The sequence below is a fragment of the Poecile atricapillus genome, chromosome Z (genome assembly GCF_030490865.1).
Source record: "Poecile atricapillus isolate bPoeAtr1 chromosome Z, bPoeAtr1.hap1, whole genome shotgun sequence".
In the NCBI taxonomy this organism is placed as follows: Eukaryota; Metazoa; Chordata; class Aves; order Passeriformes; family Paridae; genus Poecile; species Poecile atricapillus.
Window position 1 is genome coordinate 29,583,737 of NC_081289.1, and position 20,913 is coordinate 29,604,649.

The window sequence follows — 20,913 nt, forward strand, 5'->3', positions numbered from 1 at the left end:
TAGAGGTTCAACTTCACTCAGACCACCACAGCAGCCTCTTACCATCACTCCCACAGCTTCTGTAGAGTAAGGAGAGCAGATTTGTAGACACCATATGTACAAATCCCACTTGAGGAGCACTTTTTCTTCAACACACACTGAATCTTGCTTTTCTCCTGCATACTAAAACCTTCTAGTTCTATTTAGACCTGAGTTCTCAGTCCCAAGAGCATGTTGTTTCTTTCTGGTGACCACCAGAGGAAAAGATTAAAGATATTTTCTGCAGTTTACTTTCTTCCCTAAGGGGATTTCCTCTACCAACACAGAACAAATTAAGCTTTCTCTCTCTCAGATGACCAGTGTCTGAATGTTCAGAAGCTGGTACAAGCCTCACAAGACTTTCTTTTCATCAATACTCTCAGTGACGAACTAAAAGAACAGATAAAAGCTCATTTGCCAAATTCACAGTATCCTGGGTTGCCAAGAATTTCCAGCTTTCAAAATAAAATGCATTTCTCCCACAGTGCATTTCTCCCTGAAATCTCTCAAATTAATTTAGATTTGCAAAAGTGTGAAAAAAGACAACAAATTTGCCTGGAGAAAGTTTCTTTACATTCCAAAGGAAACATCTGAGGAGAAAAATGCTTATTTCATAGTTTATAAAGATTTAAAGAATGAACTGAAATAAATGCAAAATAAAACCTTACATTTTCAACCAAGTAAATTTGTATTAAAGATTAAGGAGTACATGTTTTTATACAAACCTCTTCTTCTTCCCAGTCTATCAAGTCCCAATCATAAGCAATTACTGCTCGCCTTCTTTTCCAAAATTCCAGAAAAACAGTGGCTAGAGCAAGTAGAAAAAGAGATGCAAAATTGTTTTTAAGTCAAGAAAATGTTAATGACTATCACAAACTGTTGAATGAAGCTGTTACATTATTTTAAGTTTTTGCATAAATGGGTTCCTTTGAACAGCAAATCATGCTGATGATCAAAGCTGCTTTCAAAAAGCGTTGCTTTCTAAGGATTAGCTTGCTTGCTTCAAGTATGATTGAGGCTTTAGAGATTTCATTTAGTGCTAAATGAGAATGTTTAATTTCTAACCAACCAAGGGAGGGCTCTCAAAGAATAAAATTGTTCCTGTGAGTCATCACTGCTAGATAAAGCAGATTTCTGATGAAGCTAAAGGTTTCTTGGGGCCATTGCACATAAAGGAGTAACTTTGCTTCTTTGAAGACCATTTATGTTACACAGAAACCATCACCCAGAGGAAGCCCAGTCCAGTGCATTTGAAAATCTGTGGAGTACTACTGGGGAAAGGGGAACTTCCAGTTCACACCTTTTTAATCCAACCCTTTTTTTTTTTTACACTATGTGAGTTCGTAAAGGGTGTGTGGTATTAAAAAATTGTATAGTACAGCCCTTATTGATAGAGTTCAAGATGGAGTAACAGGCCTACTCATGACTGCTATGGGAAGATGACTGGGAGTAAAATTAGAGAAAGCAAGGAGGTTATGTTCATATTCTGAACAGAAGTTTGAACAGTATGGAAATTACAGGGTAAAATACAGTTGCTGCTCCCTGGATGGAATGCGGGTGGCATGCCTGAAACCTATTCCACCATGACTACCCATATACCCATATAATCTGCAAATTTAAGTATGTGCTAAGGGGAATGGAATGGAGGGTGGAGCAGAATGGAGACACAGAGATCAGGCTTTCACATAATCGTTGCAGGGAGGGGAACTTTGATGGCACTTTGCAGCTGATAAACACATAGCACCTGTCAGCCAGGGGAGGTAGGAGAAGGTGTCTTGTTGCTGAGCCAGCAACTGTGGTGAAATTGTTGTCCCTGGATGAACTGGGTTCATTAAAACCTAACTAATATTAACACACACCTCCATCCCAAAGTCACCCTCCCCCCCCTCACAGGCCTTCACTCCATATTTAATTTTTTTAAGAGAGAAGTGAGAGAATTTTTACACCTATCAATAACAAAGGTGTGTATCACTAGAGCCACTCAAGCTCCACCTAAATGTAAACAAAGAGTATAAAAGTAAGTTAATGGGGAAAAGTTAGAGAAGACTCCATCATAACTTGTGGGGTCAGGGGACGGGTTGAACTTGTCTCCTCTTCCCAAGGAGCTGGGTAATAACTGTACTCTGTTCTTGCTGAATGATCTTGAGCTAGGTTTGATTGATGATTAGAGCTTGTCCGGACATTGCTTTGAATAAATTTTTTGATGTCAGCTACTGTCACTGTCAATCGTCGAACTTTCACCTGTCACAATTTCCACTCACAATGTGTATATTAATAAAGAGTGTTGTCCCCTAAACTGTTGGTGTGACTCCTTCAAGGGCACTGGCAGTTGCCAGCAGTGGGAAACACACTTGAATAAAAGTGTGAAGACCTGAGAAGAGTCTTTCTTCTGCTGTTGGTGTGTGTCCCTGAACATGTCAGTCAAACCATCCTCTGACCCAGAGGGCAGCTCAGTGGAGAGTCACCAGGTCAGTGGTAACAGAGTGTTACCTGATAACAGGACAGTGCTCAGACACAGAGGTATTGGCTTTCCTGGAGCACTGACAGACCAATCAAATAAAAAGGATTTGAGGAAATCCCCCCCTTTAATGTGACAACTGTGCTTCCATTTTTTGATGGAAAGAACAATCAGGAAAACAGTAAAAACATAATATGCTCATAATCCAAAGATTAATACTTAGCCTGGTTAAAGTTACAGGGGTTTTAAACATTTATTTTGTGTAAACAATGTAGAAACTACCTAAAGCTAACACAAATCAATGGGCAGGCTTCCACTCCCCACTGTGAAGTTTATCTCTTTCCTTTATTGCTCACTGAGAAGAAGCAGATTGATAAACAGAGAACATAAACCTCTTTGTTCATGAGCTAGCACAGTATCAGCTGTAACAGTGTCACAATAGTCTGGCAGTATATTTCAGTCATAAAAGCATCTCCTTAAAGGTCTGTTTGCCCTACTGCAGCATACTGATAAAAATGGGACCTGATATTAAGTACTGGTATCAGTTTGGCAAAAGTTAATTTTTAGACAGTAAGAATTATGTTTTATTGTACTAGCCAGTGCAGTGAAAGTATGCTGAGGAAATGAACACTACAAGCAGACAAGGTAAGGTATCAAAATCACATGTAAGGAAGCAGATATTTTGTTTGAAGACATTTTCATATATCATGTAATTATTTTTCTGGAAGCTGGAATTATGTTACACCAAGAAACAATCACTTTGATTTTAGTCTAATAGAGAGTCATGAGCCCAATGTTTCTATAAATGTTTGTAATAATTGCAGTATGATTGGTTGTGATCAGCAAAACTAGTAAGTGCTAATGAGGCTCCACTGCTGCTGAACCACACCATGGTTCATTCCTTGTTTTTTTTCCTGGTAGAACTGCTTCTCTCCTATCAGCTCATATTGAATTATTTTGTTCAAGCTAAACAAGTAGTCCTGCACAGTTTGGAAACCTAGGAGAAAGAAGCCTGATTGATTTCCACCACTTTGTTCCCATTCAAAAAGCTGCTGGTAGCAGAACTCCAGTAGATGTTTGAGTCCCAGCCCTGAACCTCTCAGATATGTCTTTGTTGAACAATGCTTCTTTTCTTTCTTGTTTTTCCCACACCTGGAGTGAGGAATTTATACATACTATGTTTAGCACATTTAGCACCTGTCAGAGTAAGTATGTGAAGTTCCCGAAGCTTCTTTAGAAAGTTATTTTCTAACAGTTAAGTAGAAAATATGATGTTCTGTACAGTGCTGTTTAAGCTTTCACTGTGTTACACTTTTCTGCCTTTATTCAGGTCAGTATACAGTTTTCCCTTGCTAGATATTTTAAAATGTGCTATAAATAACCATCTTTGATTGATTCACTGTGCTGCTGAGGTCTTCTAAAAGTACTGCCTTTTCAAATTTCTCTGCTTATTTTCTAATTTTAATTTCAACTACAAATACCCCATACAAACTTCAGCATTCTTTTCTGACTTTGACATTCAATAGAACAGAGTTGTATTTTCCCACTTGTGTGTTTTCCCATTTGTATAAACCAGATGTTGAGTTTTCTCAAAAATTCCTGCTTGGAATTTTGCATTTCTCATTTGTCTTAGCTCCCAGATCTTTTCCTATATTATGTTTGTCCTGCTTCAGAACTCAACCTTGCAGCTGGGTCCTCAATATCCACTTGTACAAAAAGCTGTCAACATCATTTCCTCAGATGCTTTTGTAGCAAGTTGTGATCTTATCTCGTAATGCAAATGGCCTCTTGTTGGAAATAGCTTCACCCTGACCTTCTCTCAGAAATCCTTTCTCTATTGTATTTCAGAGCACCATTTAATATATCCATCCTGACTCCTAGAATATATTCTATATACCAGCAGTATTGCTGAAGAACATCCTTAAATTCTATCTCCTCGGAGAGCAGATCAATGTCAATGTTTTATGTTAGAGGCAAGCATTGTAGGAAAGTAATTTTTTTTTATTAGACTAACAGATACATACAGAAAAATTGTTTTATGTTGGCATTCCTTATTGCTTGAAAAAAGTGTTAAGTTCTTCATGCCAGTCCTTTCTTTCTCCTCTCAATTTTGCCTTTCAGTGAGTGTTCTGAAGCTACTTCCTTTATCAAAGGAAACATGCTACACAGGAAGAAATTTCAAAAAGGATTTTTCTTGCATCCCTTGGTCCCCCAAAGATGTGCACAGAGAGAGAAACTACTGTCAGCCTATCCTGTCTTCAGCACAGTTTTAGAAATGATAAATTGCTGGACTTCCCTATTGAACAGTTACAGAATTTTGCTATAGAGCTTCAGGAAACACCTTGGCAATAATAGCTTTGCAATAGGTTTCCCCAGTTCTTCAACTGGAAAAGCAAAATCTACAATTCCATCTGGCTTTACTGAACATACTGAAGTCAACTGAGTGCCAAATTTACCTAGATTTCTTTAATGAGAATTACTTTTCTCTTCACTTTAAATGTCAACATTTTTTTGAATTAACATCTTTCTCTCACTTTCTGTCTTTGTCTAGTGGTTTAGATTTGTTAATTTTTTTTCTGGCAAAAGTGGTAACACAGTTCTAGCTGCCTTTTTTTGTTTTTGCTTTTGTTCTCTTCTTATGAAAGAACTGCCATAATTATTTAATATATCAGTGTCTGTCAAACTGGATCATCTGGAAGGCTGAACTTTTCACAGCCAATATTTTATGTGTTTGCCAGTTGTTTCATGCTGACAGAAGAAACATTTCCACAATCAAACTGCTGCCATTGATTCTTCTCTTCCTCTATGATTTACTGTGATGATGGCAATGCCTGCAGCTGCCAATAGGCCTACTGCAGACTGAAAACCCATTTAACACAGGCAGTAAGCCAACTCCTAAATACAGTACCAGAAAATCCCTGGAAAGCGTGACTTCCCCTATTAGACGTTGCTTTAGCCCTATCTGCATGGAAAATACCTCCACAATATCACTGTTTCTCTGCAAAGCCTTCTTTAAGGAAGTATGGTTTGTGTAGAGTCGGAGGATTGCTCCATTCCCCAAACCAAACCCTACACTCAGAGCTCTTGCTGGGGCTGCCCCTCTGTCCCTCTTGGCAGTCAGCTCACAATCACAGTAAGCCAAAAAAAGTGATGAGGAGAGCTCTCTCCCCAGCTGCTGTCCTATAGTCTCTTCTCCAGAAGCCAAATCATCCAGGGGGCAGCTTCTATTTGTATTTTTTTCTTATCTCACTGTGGACTTAGGTGCTGCATGGGTGGGCAGTGCACTGCTCAGTCCTGGCAGGCTGGTGTGGAGATTCCCAGAGGGAACTGGGTCTGGGAGTCTGACAGTGATGCTGAAGGAAGGGGAGGAAGGAGAGGCTAACCAGAGTGAGATGTGGCTCCTGCCAGCTAAAGAGAGGGAAGAGGGAGGGTGTACAACATGGTGTAGGCAGCCGTGTTCAGCCTCCTCAGCCTTCTCAAAGGCAGCAACCACAAGGCAGGACTGGGCACGGTCACCTCTGTGAGGGACTCCCCTTATCTAGAGCTGCTTTTCCTACAGCCCTGGATCTAAAGTAAGACACAGAAGCCGTGCTGTGAGCACAGCTGTTTTCTGAAAGCACTGTTATTGTTAAGGAGGAACAAAAGCAGTAGTGGAAAACTCTGCACTCCAAAGACGTGCTCACCAGCAGTTAGGAACGCTGCCATAAATGTTCAGCAATGTTAACCCATCAGTTTTCCTAGCTAGAGAGGTCTCTGCCTTGGAAATAGAGATGTCCTTGTCTTGGAAATTATCAACTTCAGTGAATACATGGAGAAAGAGTCTGGAAAAACTGAGTAAGCATCTAAAAGTAATCTTTAAGGCATAGAAATTTTTGTTGATTCTTAGCTCTCTGTAGCTCTAAAACAAAGATGAGGTATGAAAGAGAAGCATAAAATTTGTATGATTTGTGGACTTTTCTTAAATGGGATTTGTAATATTTTAATATTGTCAGTATTACATGAAATGGAATAAATAGGTTTGATTGGTATATCACCTAATTTAATTGGTTAACTAAGACAAAACTGGAGTTTTGGAGGTAGGAATTGAGGTAGACAGGCTAATCTCTGTTGTCCTGCTGTCTCTCATGTCACTTCCTGGATATTTCTGTGGTTCAGTAAAGAGATTTGCAGTTTAAAATTAAGAATATAAGAATTACTTGGACACCACAGCTGGAGATGTGTGAATAAGAGCAGGAGAACAATGACTAAATCCGGATAGCTCAAGGACTTGGATGCTGTTTTTGAGTCACCTTGTTGAGCCATTTTCTATGTTAACTTTCTCTCAGAATGGCTTGGTAGCAGCTAAGAGCCTGGGTGTGTTTAGGGTTGTTTGAAACAATCTCTGTGTTGTCAGAAATTACTGATTCCTCTTGCCTTGAATTCTGCCTACATGACATAGTAGGAAAAAGAGTTGACCCAAAAATAGAACATTTCTATGGGCAAAATTCAGCCTCCATGGCAACAGTTAGACCACACTCAGATCAATTTGACATTCAGTGAAATATTTTATTTATTTTATTGGTGTTTGGCTTTAACTGCAACCAGCTTACATAGATTTAAGTTTTACTGCCTTTCTGCAAGGTGGGGAAAAACTACATTACCTCATTTTAATACTGACACTAAACTGAGCTGCCCTAAGCTAGGAGAAGCCCTGAGCAGTAATAGAGAGAAGGCCTTAGTACCAATGGATTTAAAATGGTTAGAAATCCCACAGAATTACATATATCTATAAACTACATAACTGCATTCACAGTTTTGTTTTAATTAAAATTATTATCAAATATTTATATATATAAATATATATATATAATATATAAAAAATTATTATAAAATAAAAACTAATTAAACTAATTCCATTTTCCTTCTTCAGAAACAGAAATGTCTCAAGCCTATAGTCTTTTTCTTAGTATCAGAAAAAGAGTGTGTTGGAAAACAAAAAGGCCTATGTTGCATCACATTCTCAAAGAAAAAGATGGTGCAATTAAAATATCAAAATGAAAACTTACCCCACACTGCCATGAAAACAGCAAAAAAGACAGTAGCTCCATTGTCAAAAAGGTGGGTTACCTGAGAGAGATATTAAAATTATCAATTTGTGAAAATAAGCCTTTATTTTCTATTTCCACTTATGAAAATTAATGTGATAATGAGTTTAGCTGGTCTGACAATCCTGAATAACCTTCCCTTGACACACGAAATCCACCTGTGAATTTGCAGGACTGTTTGACAGCCTGGCCTGGGACTGACCCCTGCCAACACCAGATGTGAGCAACATTTCAGACCCAAAGCATTAATATTTTGGAGCCATGTAGAGAGGATGGATGAGGAGATAAAGGCTGATGTCAAGGACACCACAACACACAGCTTGAGGGCAAGACCTCTGAGACTCCTGAATCTCCAAGTGCAGATTGCATTCAAATGTTTTACAACTCAAACTAAGTATTGGTGAAAAACCAATGTTAATGTTGGCTGAACTTGATCTGTCCCTTCAAGATTTTATCTACCCAAGCTCACTAAGGACAAATTCAAAAGGCAGAATTCATGCTTTTACCAGGAAACATCTATTTGCATAGCCTGAAACATACCTTGGCATAAATGCAGCTGTCTGACAACCTCATGAAGGGGCAGTATTTATCACATATAGGACACATAATGATATCTGTAGCTTGGCAGACTTCTTTACTGGAAAAATAGAGGAGATGAAAATTAATAGCTTCTTAACTACAACAATCTGCACGACAATCTGTCTGGATTGATAGGCTTTGCTAATACAATTTACATATTGAACAAAATTGGTCTGTAACCGAAGCCAAGATGTTCATAACTGCATGTGCATAATTAATATTTGTTGACTATCTAAGACTACAGAGTTTACAGTCATAACTGCAGAGTGCAGTTCTCCAGGGACAACCTAGCAGTATCTCTTCACCATTTCCAGCTTCTCCTTGAGTCAGAGTGACCTTTGCTAGGAGGAGGGTGAGGGTAACTTCAGACAAAGTTATTCTTGTGACTTAAGTGCCCAAAAACTTAGAGATGCATCACTCAGGAGAAGGTCCAGTATTCTCTTCACCTGAGGAATGTCTCTCTGTGGTGGATCTTTGGGAAAGGCCTTACAGAGAGTGAAAATTCCCCATTCTTGTGCTGGCCTCTTAAAGAGTAATGAAGGAGTCTACTTTTTCCCTACTTCGTTCTGACTTGCCAGCACCATTACCAACTGGAACTGGGCAGAAGCATTTCCTTTCATCCCAATTCAGGAGCATAAAACATGGGAAGTTTGATATCATACCATATCTTATGACAACTAAGCAATCTTTTCTTGGCTGTTCATTCAACAGTTCAAAATAAAATAATTAACAGCTTGTGGGAAGATCTCTTAAATTATTCATAATAACCCACAGCTGCAACTTCTTTATAAAAGTTCCCACATTACCTGACTTGGCAGTGGTTCAAAGTGGTGACTCCATACAAAAAGACAAACAATCCAATGAAGGCAGCTGGGAAGAGCATCCCTGTGTACCAGCCTAACCAGGCAAAGTACAGCCCAATTTTCTCACCAAAGTACCGTCTGTTTTAAAACAAAACACAGCAAAGTTACCTGCTAATTAGAATAATCTACTTAATCTTGCTCATTAGTAGAAAAAATAAAATTCTATCATATCTAAAAAGTAGATTAAAGAGGAGAAAAAGCCTTCAGCTAAGCTTCTAAATACACACTGAGGGACCTGCTTCAGGAATGAACTTAAAACATTAATTAAAAATTTCAAGAACTCCAGTCTACAGTTAGATAAGTGGAGACCTCATGAAGGAAACACTGGGAGGAAACTTTACTTTTAGAAAGCTAGTTCTTTGTATTTGGGAAATTGATGGTGTGCTTTGATTTTTGCTGTTGGACTTTACTGCCCAAATAATTGCATTGAAATAAATTTTATCCCTAAAGCTTGTTTAACAGCAAAAATTATTTGAGCTCAAATTAGTTCTAAGAATTCAATTAACAAGAGCCCATTCTCCAATACAGTTTATTTCCATTTGATTATTCATTTTCTTAGCTCAGTTCCTGGAAAACTAATTTCATTATTCTACTGCAGTGGAAAGTGAGGTGCAAGTGGGGTCCATCATCTTGCAATGGATTGAGGAAAGAAGTCTGAATTGATCCTAATTTATTAGATATATTGCTTAAAAACATGCAGCAAAGTAGCCACAAAGAAATGTGTTGCTACATATTCATTAGCAAATTTCTTCCTCCCAAACACAGCCAAGCCTTTATTTTTGTGTTAGGGAACACATCAGGCACACAAAAACCTGCTGAGCTCATCAGCAAAGAAGCAGGCTGATGTATTGTCCTGTGTCTGACTTGTGCACAGGAGGCTGAGATTTTAGGGGATTATTTACAAGACTGGTTTTAAAGAATGAGGCAAGATGATATATTTGTGTTTCAGAGACTTTGCAGGAAACTTTAACTTGCATGTCCACTCAGTTTGAAAACAGCTGCTGCTGGAAACTGGCTTTCACCTTAATGATGCAACTTCTGATCTATCCAGAGAGTAAGTGCAGTGACCCAGCACTACTGTCTCTTCTGTGCTACCAGAAAACATCATGGGCCAAATCTTCTCAGTGAGAATGGAAAGGCCTAGGACTGTCTCTAGTGCTGTGTGCCCTGGAGGACACTTGATCTGGACTGCTCAAAATTAGCAGTTTTTAAGTTGTTATTAAAAATTCACAGTGTGAGAAATATCTCTCTGGCCTGAGCTCATGCTCAGCTGAAAGATACTGACCTGCAGTGACTATTTTCATTTGAGTTTGCCAGCTCTGTATAAGAACACAAACATTGCCATTTTGTTTTTATTCTTTTGTCATTCAACAGAGACTCAAATTCACAGGCTAAAGAGAAGGGAAGCTAATGCTAACATGCTCAGTTCTGACAAGGGTCAGGGTCTGACTGTAAAAAAACACACTGCAAACTGCTTTTTAAGACCTGACTTAAGAGTGTAAATGAAACCTTTGGCCTAATTGCTTTCCTTACCTCGGATGTCAGTCTGTGCCTGCACCTCCAGAAATACAAACTCACATCTGAGCTTACTTCTACTAAAGATGGATAACCTATTTTTTTCCACATATACAGTTTGAAGTAGTGAAGCCCACCTAATCCTCATCAAGCTTTATTTTTCACTTCATACTTCCTTGTTCCAATCCTCTAGCTGACAAGCATGAGTGGCAAAAATAGTCTCCTATACTGTTGGGCCATTCAATCTAACAGTGCAAATCATAGTATTCTTTTTGATCTAGAAGTCAAACATCTTCATCCTAGATGAAGACACAAGCAAAGTTTGGTGTGTGCATAAAGAAGACTGTCCATGATGGGAATCAACCCTTCCCTGAAAAGTAAGGAAAAGGCATCTGAGCCAGGTTTTAAAAATAAATGAAGGATGTTGACATTACTGTGGTACGTATCGGTTTAAATATGGAGAAACAGCCTTGGGGTTCCATTACTGCCCTTTGCAGCACAGCTGATACTCCACAGGCACAGGCTGTACTACTGTAAACTGCATCAGGATCAATTTGACATAACATGTCTTCTGGCCCCATAGTTTGCATATTTCTCCTTTCAGTCCCTGCTCAGATACCACTCAGTCAAATGCTATGGAAACTAACTATGCCAGTAAGAAGGTCTTTGGAGGCCTTCCTAGGTGTCATATTCAGAGCAGTTCCACATTTATTCCAGTATGTAATTCAGCTAGTCTGGACCATCGTGACCCTCAGGAGGTGAAAAATGTGTAGAGATACCTTTGTCATTCCCTTTAATTTTCCCCAAATATCTGTTTGAAGAACACATTTGTTTCTTCTCTTCTTCTGTCACTATGTAAAGAGCATAAATTTCATATAGCTAGCCTCAGTGCGGGCAGTTCTCTCTGAGCCAGTGCTCAGCAATGTACACAAAGAATTCTAGAGGATTTTTTCCAGAATGCATCACTGCACCTTTCTTATACCTAAATTTCACCTGTTATCATTCTGCTCATTTCAAGGCCACTTTGAAATTTTCTGGTGTTGACAATATCTTTGTGTTCTTGCAAACTTCGCTAATTTATTACAATCCAATTTTTCAGATTATTAATATGGACAGAAAAAAAAATGTTTGAGTCTTTAATGGTTCTCCCACAGAAAATTTTTCTCCACAAAAAGCAGAGACATAAAAGACCCCCAAGCACCTAATAGAATAATCCATCTGTCCCATCCTTATATGTGCTGTACCATCAAAATAATAATAAAAATGTAATTTCAGCTTCTCAGTTGTAAGCTAGCCTGTATACTATCCCTTCAACATCAGTTACCTTAATGGTGAGTCTTGTACCCCCTCAACCCATTTCCAGTAGTAGAGCTATGACTTAATTGGGTCAAGATTTCAATATCAATATTTATCAATAAGGCACATTTTTTAAAAGTATTAAGCTACAAAGTCTAATTTTAGACCTATGAAATATGATATTGGGATATCCTATGTTTAATGACCTTCATTATAGAATATTTTGCTTTCAGCATGCCTAGAAGGAAGTTGTGGGTCTAGAATATAGACAGATCAGGGCTCAAGCCAAGAACCTATCTATTTTCATTTATTGTTTTGCAGGTAAGAATGAAATTTTATACAGAACTTTCTACATCACAGAAACTAGAGCTTTCCAGCAGGTGTTTTGGGCATATGAAGTTCTCATGACAGAAGCGATGGGGTGGGTAGGAAGGCTTAACAGAAGACTGAAAGGGAGTAGTCAGCAGTCAAGACATTTAATGGAAACCTGGAGTAAAATGCAGGTTACTCAAGCATCAGTTTTTGCTTCCAGGTTCATTTAGATAGCTTCACAATGGCTTAAAAAACCATTGTTTTCTCCCTGTGTTTTTGTCCTGTGAGTTATATGCACAAGTAGCAGCAGGAGCAATTTGTGCACAATTAAGAGGGAAGCTGCTATGCACAGAAGTGTGAAGGAGGTGATCCAAAGTCCACAGGAATCACTGAAGCTGCTTCTGTTGATTTACATGGTCCCAGAGCATATAAATATAACGAGTCCTGTTTCTTTCCAATTATAATCAATTCTAAGGATCATAAATTGTTCTTGTAAAGTATCTGTGAACACTAAATTCCAAGAGATGTGTAATTAAAGTCATGGTGCCACATCTGTTGACTAATAGGAGTAGATTTGTAAGCTACACCAAGTCTGGGCCACCGCACTGCCACATGTTTCAAAGCAGAGTAGAAGCAGAATCACACAATTTCGCTCAAATTACTTTTTCCTCATTTATTTTTAGTGACTAGTATCTCTGTAACAGCCAGCTGATGAGATTAAATGATATTTGGGAGTTGCCAAATTGGCAGCACAGGAGATGGAAACCTCCTTTTAACATCTAAGGAAAAAATAAAACAGCACAGAAGTATGAACATTTTCACTTATCATTGTGGTAACTTGACTTTAAGGTAGAAATAGCACTTCTAGTAATGACATAATTGTACTATCTGCATCTAATTTACTTAGCCTTTCTAAAGCATAATATCAACTAGCAGCATAAGTTCTGGTCAGATGTCTGTGGAAGAATCAATGTCCAGCCACTCCTTTTGTACAGATGACAACACTACACCCTTCAAGCATGATCCCACATAATGCCTTTTATGGGAGGAAAAAAAATAAAATCCTGCTGTAGAACTGGTGCTGAAAAAAGCTTCTTTTTAAAGTGTGCCTGCTGAGACACTTCCAAGTGAAATGAACAGCAGGTCTTGCTGGTGTCATCAGCTCTTCAAGGAAAAGTCTCCCGTTCAATAGACATGTGAACTGCTAAGAGTGGCAGGAGACATGGCAGATTGATTCACGGCTGCTGGATTACTCACATTTGCTTAGCTCCTCCCAAATCTTCAAATCCTCTGAAAACTCAGCAGGAGCTGAGGAAATGTGAATAATCCAGCATCTGTGAAGTGAGAAGAAAAAGGCATCCCCTTCTCTTTTTTGCCACCCTCCTTCAGTGAATTCATTACAGCTGTGGATGTGTTGCAGGTGGCAAATGGCAGGCTGGGCTGGGGCTGCAGCTTTGGAGCTGCTGAGTTTGGTGGCTTGTGACTCAGTCTGCTGCCAGTGCTCAGGGAATCTCACAGCTCCCCCTGCCCCTCTCCTCCCTGGGTAAACACCAACAACAAAAACTCTCAACAACAGCAGGACACTTCTGACCTCAGCTAGGGGGTCTATAGGCTTTTTTTCTTTTTTTTTTTAATAGATTTTGGAAACTCTATTTGATGAAAAAGTTAAGCTTCTTAAAATATCATAAACTTTAAAACCAGGCTATGCAAGAAGGTTGCTATCAAGGTCTAGAATAATCATATCTCTAACATTGCTTATTCTGTAACCATTTATTCTCATATTTAAAAAATTCTTTCAGATGTCTGATCATCAAATTAAACCAAACACCAGATATTGCCTCAAGAGCACTTTCACGAACAAGAAGTGATGACGAACAGTAGCCTTGACCACTATGGACAAATGTTATAAAACTCTATAGAAATAAGTTGTTTGTAGTGTAATAATAATATCTTTTTTGTGTACTAGGATATTGAAAGCAAAAACCTCTTCAGTTTAACTGTTGGATCCTCCATAAATCAACAATTTCTCTTGTATAATTTGACAAAAATTTCATATTTCTATCCAGAGTATTAAAAAAGAAATAAAAACCTTTTTGGATTAAATGATGAGATTTAATAAATTATTTTGTAAAGCATTAAAAGGATTAAATGACTCAGTAAAATTTTTTATTGTATTTCTTGGTTAACTTTTTATTCATGGAAATGAAACTCTCTGTTTTACGAAATGGATAGGTTTTATATGGCCTTAATCAATAACACTGTTAGTCTCCAGGGCTACCCTCTACAAATCTTTCATCTGGAAACAATTTTGAGAATAAATAAGAGCAAAGTTTTCTATTAGTTGCAGGACTTATGAAAGAGGAAATTAATAAGCTGGACCAATTGCATGTTGCGGATGACCCTTCCTGATGGCCAATGTATCTTCAGTGCTTGTGATACATCTGAAGACTTTATTAATAGGTTCTTGTAGTTCCATATTCCTCTCTTCAAGTAGAAAAAGCCCATTACTGTCCAATAATTGTTCTGCCAACATGATCAGTAAAGGCTCTGGTCTCTCTGTATGTAAGAGAGACCAGATGTATGCAAGAAATATGTAATCCTCTATTAGTGCATGCAAGGCTATTTGAAAACATTATTTAAATGGATTGTAAGAACTTGGAGTCACATCTCAGCTTTCTCAGTGTTTTTTTCTTTGCAGACTGCATTCCAAGATAAATAAACATCCAGACAGTGGTGACAGGTCTGAGTTAAAGGGCAGTGGTACAGAGGAGACTTCCACCACTAGTGTTGCTGAGCACGGTAGCACACTCAGTAACTGCAAGCTCTGCTCTGTCCCAATTGTAAGCATCATGAAAATTCATCCAGAACTCATTCTGTGGCTGCTTTTTGGAAAAAGATCTAGCTGGTGAGAGCCTATCTTTTACCAAAGATGTGCTCCGAGGAGGAGGAACTCTTCCTGTGGTCAGACAAGTCTATCCAGCCTTCACAGATTTCTCTCTTCCTTTCTTTTCTCTCTTAAATATCCTGTAAACACTTAATTACAAATTACTGTTTCAGGAAACTCTGGAAGGAAACGTCTTTCTCTTTCAATTCCTTCTACAAACTCCTCTATAAATATTTCTTTGGATGTAGTGTCACCATGAACTAAATGGTTTCCCATGACTTCAGGGTCAGTGTTTAAAAAACACATGAATTAACTAAGCTTTTCATGGTTTTTTCAGAAGTGAAACAACCTATGCTCAAAGTATCTATAATGTGACACAGCAAAATCAGGTAAGTCTTACCTTACGAGATCCAATGGCTGGTATTTATACCACACTCCCCAGGAAGCCCAGCACTCATAGAGCAGGTGTCTGTGGTTTTCTGCTCCATGGGTTTTTATTGAATTCTTACTTCTGTAACTTCCCTAAAATACAAATCTGGGCATTAATGAATAACAGCAACAAAAAAGAATATTTAAGAAATCTCTCTTACTAGCGGTATGGATAACACAATTTATGCAAATTCCATGCTTGTGCTCCAAAAGCTAAATATGGCATTAAAAAAAAAAATCAACAGATGTCACTAAGGTTTGAGATTATTCTTCCTAAGAAATTTATAATAAATTAAATTCAAGTGATAGCCTATAAAAGCAGAGAAAATATTTGGAGAATATATAAAAAAACCCCCATAATGTGATGCTTTTCCTCTCTGAAAACATACTGATAAATCAACTCAAACAGTTTTTACAGAACAGATCCAGAACAACTCTCTTTACTCATCTCTTTTTGCAAGAGAACACCCCTTATTTTTCCCCAAGGAAAAAAGCATTGCTAAATGGAAGCATGTCAGCGGCAAACATTAGTAAGATTGAGGATAAATAATTACACAATTAATAATTCATTTTGAGGGAAATGTCTGTTCAAAATAAAAATAAAAAAAAAAAAAAAAGAGCAAAATACCTCATGAAGAGGAAATGCAGCTTCATAGGAGCCATTACTGAGCAATCGATTCAGACCTAAGAATCAAAAGTATTCAATTATTTACCAATAGGAGCAGAAAAATTGCTAAGTAAAAAGCAAAATACATTTTTATCAACTGGCTAAATGAAGATTGAAGCAAATTAACAGTACATGATACCTGTAGAGAAATGAATCTTCTATAGATTTTGATAACTAAGACATAACACAAAGACTTGTTCAAATATTAATGAGAATCTATAATTTATTATGCTAGAGGCTTAAAGGTTCATTTGCCAAATCTATCTTTAGTGTAACTTCAGTGCAATTGAAGACCTCACACCAGGTTTAAAGTTCAACCTTATAAAATATGGTCTAACAAAACTATTTGGATGAAAGACTGCATATCTTGGGAGCTAAAAACTTCAGGGAAGGTCTTGACACTTTTGAATTTCAGATGAATAAAGCAACAGAAACTCTTTATTTCCATATGATAACAACTTTCTAAAATGCATTCAACTTACGTCTTATGAAAGTTGCTGGACAGACAGAAAGGAAGAAGGCAAGCTGCAGCAGTACAAGACCAGAAAGAAAACCAGGAACCTGAACCAAAATCATTCCTATGTGGCACAAAGAAGTAACCATACAACCCACTCACTCAGGCCTTGTCCCTCTTTAATGAGAGCCTTGAGAAATAATGCTTGCTGAGATATTGGTGCTTTTCTCTTGAAAAGTCATCAAAATAGGACTGAACTGTTACCAGGCAATGCAAAATAAAACATCCACACTAACAACCTGGAGGTATGTAAACCCTATTGACCAAAAGACATAGAGTCTTGATTCCTTTCCTCATTCACAGGGGACAGACAGCAGCAAGAACACAGCAGTGAGAAGTATTAAGTCAATATGAATAACACTTTCAGCGGTAACATCAGTATCTGCCTGGCAGAATATGCTTTCTTCCAGTGTCACTGTGAGAAAAGTAAAACTTGTACAGCTGAGCCGGGCTTTGCTCTGCCCAGTGATCAATGCAAGGTTGTGTTCTTTATAGGTACAGCACAAGTTGATATGTGAGGGAAATTGGGATCTTGAGGTAGGCAGGGATTGCTGGTGTTTGGGTTAGATGCAACATCACCTCTGCTCAGGGCTATTGCTGCCCTCATCCCAGCAGCTGAGAAAGAAAAAAAAAAGTGAAGTTCTGGGATATTTCTCTTCCTCTTCAGGAAAGGTGAGGTTTAAACAGCAGGGAAATTAAACAGACTGCAGAATTTTATGGAGATTGTCTCTATATTTGTCTCTGTGTGGTACTCGAGCAGTATGTGCTCTGTATGACTGGACAGAAGGTGGGCCACTGTTTCATGTTCTATCCCTCCTCTGTCACTGACTGCTCTCCTGGACCTGCATGTGGGCCACTCCAAATTTCCCCTCCACTCACTAATTGAAAATGAAGCCACAGCTATGCATAGCATTCTTTGCACTGAGGACATCAATGGTGAACTCCATTTTGACTTACACCAACAACAGAGATACAGTCTTCCATCTCCCTCAGGTATGGGTAGGTATCCAGGGAGAAGCCCTGTAGCCTGAGATGCAGAGGCTCAGAGCAGCACAAATCTTGCCATCCTTCCAAGCACATTTTTATGAAAGAATAAAGGTTTTCCTACATGAGTCTCTCTGCTTCTCCACTGCTCGTAATCTGTTCATATTTCATGTTTAAATCAGCCTCTTCCCTTGCAGAGGTGATAAATCCCATGTGGTGACATGTGCCTGTGAAAGCTGACTGATATTACAGGGGGATGATCACATCTTCCAGGCAAAGCCCATACAACAGCAGTGGGTGAGATGTAAACAGTCAAAACTGAGGTGGTTAAAAAGGAAGGAAAAGAGTCTGTTATGAGGCCAGGCGGGTTTCTTTCTTATTTTAAACACACATTTAAAAGCACATTTCTCAGTACTTACCAATTTTGTTTTTCCCTTCTTCATATTTCAGTCTTTGTAAGATATGGTGTACAATTCTACTTCTTGTAGCATTATTGAAGAAAGTATCTTTGTTGTGTATTATGAAGCTACATGAAAATAAAAACCAAGGGTATCTCAGAAATATGTAATAACACGTTTAGGCAAATATTTAGTTCCATTAATTTCTGTAGCACTCTAAAAATCTACAGCACGAGGCAAGTGCAAGGAGAACTAAAGACACTTGATTAAGAGATGATTAGCCAGGTGAGATTCTGTCAGTAACAGTATTCATGCTCTAACAAAGAATTACATGGAGAAGTCTGGAGAAAGATAGAAGATATTTAAGTATTCATTATGATAAGCATCACTTTTAGATAATTCACTGAAAACTACTAAATTCTTCACGAAAATTTGCAAAAGGGTATCTTTGCAAGTGCAGCAGTAGAAGTTCACATCTGTTCCAGGCTTTTTTGTTATGCTTTACCATTAAGAGTCAGTTGGAAACATCTACTTGGTAAACCACTCTTACTGAAAACTATTACTGAATACTATGTTAGAAATTGAAAGTATCATATACTCCTACATTTGGTCCTGGAAGCTAAAATACTGTAGAAAATTAGCTCTCAGAATTCACTTATTAAGTATGAATACAGGTTCTATGTTTAACAGGTTAGACAGAATTGTGGTGAGTCCAAATAAATTTAAAAAAACCCAACAAATCCTGTGGATAGGAGGCAATATTGGTTTCCTCATCTGTGGTTTTGAAGAGCTGTAGAATTGAATAAACTGATAAATAAAATGTTAAGGTCATAGAGGTGTCATAGAGAGATGAGTCTGTAGGACAGCACACTAGACAAATATGATCTTAAATGAGATCATAATCAGGAGCTTGGCGTGGATTCACGTTACCTTCTCTTTTGCACGATGTGAAATTCACTGCTCAGTTTTCCCCCCAGGTAATTTTACCCAAATGAAAATTTGTTTTTTTTTCAGAATGAATCTTTACCCCTGGGAAATAATATACGGCTTTGCACCTCCACAGTAATTTTGAAAAATGAGGAGTCCAACTTCTGGACTTTGGGAACTTCATCTGATCCCTCTTTATTATCAAAATTCTCAGCTGAATTTTGAATACAATACAGTGTGTACATAAGTTCCTTATGGTCTGCTTCAAAGGCCAACAGTTAAAAAAAAAATAAAATCCTAAAGGTATGTAAGACAAGTTGTTCCAAGTGTGCCAGAAGTAATGAAACCTGGTTTTCTAGAGGTAACTATCTCACGTCTCCTTTGCCACTCCACCCCAGATACTCACAGGCCATTTCTCTGTCTACAGTCCATTCACTACTGCACTCAGTACTTCTGGCTTCCTCCCATTTCCCTGCAATCCCCAAAGTCCTACTCATGCCCTACAGTATCTACCAAAAGGAATTTGATTTATGCATATTGGCTGACCACCAGTAGGCTGGTACCAAACAGCAAATGCTGTTGGTGTCCACCAGCCACTGCCTTTTCTGCATAGGAACAGTTTTGGGCCACCATCCCATTCCAAGCTGCTATTACACAGAAGGTATGCAAGACTGAGCTTATCCTTCAGATACAAAAGACATGTGGATATAAAGATATATCTTTAATGCTACACCTGTATCAAATTCAGTTTAAAGTAATCAGTATGTAAGATAATAACTATTAAAAGTGTTTTGAGAAAAAAAGAAATACTGTCATCATGTGATATTAATGCTGACAATGCTGAAAATCATATATGCTGAAATTATATATAAAAAAAAAATTAAAGTCTGAATCTGTTAGAACAATTGCTTTCAGCTGAAGCTGGAACTCTGTACTAGGCAGTTTTCACAGCAGCAGAAACAATTTAAAAGGCAGGAGTAAAACAGAAATGAACGATTAGAGATTTTTGCTGTTTATTTAATTTTCTTTTACTGTCTGCCTATCCAAGACCTCACCTCCCAGACAGCACTATATGTTAAAGAACTGTGAAGATAATTTCACAGATATCAAGACAGCATACTCATTTTCATTCTGATTTAGCTACAAGTTCTTGTAGGATTCAACTGTGAATTAAATCACTGCATATGGGAAAACTGCAACATGGAACCAGATAACACCTTAATCTATTTTCCTTGTAATACAAGGTTATTTTGCCCATCTGTTATCACAACTGTCTCATACTGCAACCAGAGGTAGCCATTTCAACATATTTTCTGAAGAACTTGTTTCATAGTTGTATTAGTATTTAAGCATTTCTATTTTCATGAGTCATGAATGCAAAAAGGCAAAAATCAAGAATTATGCAAACTCTAAAAAACAAAAGAAATAATCACTTGTTTAAAGAAACACTTAAGTCATTTGCATTCATTTGCAAATTTAGCAATTGTATTATTATATCTTTCACTCTCATATGGGCAAGAAGAAATAACCAGATGTGTCAGTGAAGCAGATGCAAACACCTCAGCATAATAACTGCCATGAAGAACTCTGCCTATTCCAGAATAGCTGAAGCAGTCCTGAAACACCTGTGAGAATATGAGCTGCAGAGATCCTGCCCTGCCCAATCTTGTGCCAGTAAAAGGCATCTGAGGGCAGGAGGGGAAGAGGAGAGGAAGAACTCACCATGATCAGAGTGGGCCAAAAACATGCCCTTGGAGTGTTTTCCAAAGTTATTAATGAAGACATGGATGAAGAAGAGATGCTAGAGTTCAGAGAAGGTGAAAAAGGGGTGCCAAAAATGAGTCATCTGGATATCCTGGACCATCCCTAACAACATCATTATTTTGGGATAGAATTGCATGTGGTAACACCTAAAAAATAATCCTCACTTATTTTTGAACATAAAAATCATAGGGCTTTTAAAATTTTCTTAACTCAGATACTCT

General features: G+C 38.0%; 1 protein-coding gene across 1 annotated transcript in view; it reads right to left on the bottom strand.

The window, feature by feature from the left end:
- Positions 1-20,913, bottom strand: part of LOC131572561 (anoctamin-4-like) — a 101,065-nt gene that overhangs the window by 30,669 nt on the left and 49,483 nt on the right. Inside the window, exons 9-15 of the mRNA XM_058825809.1 lie at positions 18,023-18,129; positions 16,067-16,122; positions 15,410-15,531; positions 8,946-9,080; positions 8,101-8,197; positions 7,522-7,582; positions 744-826 (exon numbers count right to left, since the gene is read on the bottom strand). Of these exons, the coding sequence (XP_058681792.1) occupies positions 744-826; positions 7,522-7,582; positions 8,101-8,197; positions 8,946-9,080; positions 15,410-15,531; positions 16,067-16,122; positions 18,023-18,129 (661 nt within the window). The remainder of the gene's footprint in view (positions 1-743; positions 827-7,521; positions 7,583-8,100; positions 8,198-8,945; positions 9,081-15,409; positions 15,532-16,066; positions 16,123-18,022; positions 18,130-20,913) is intronic.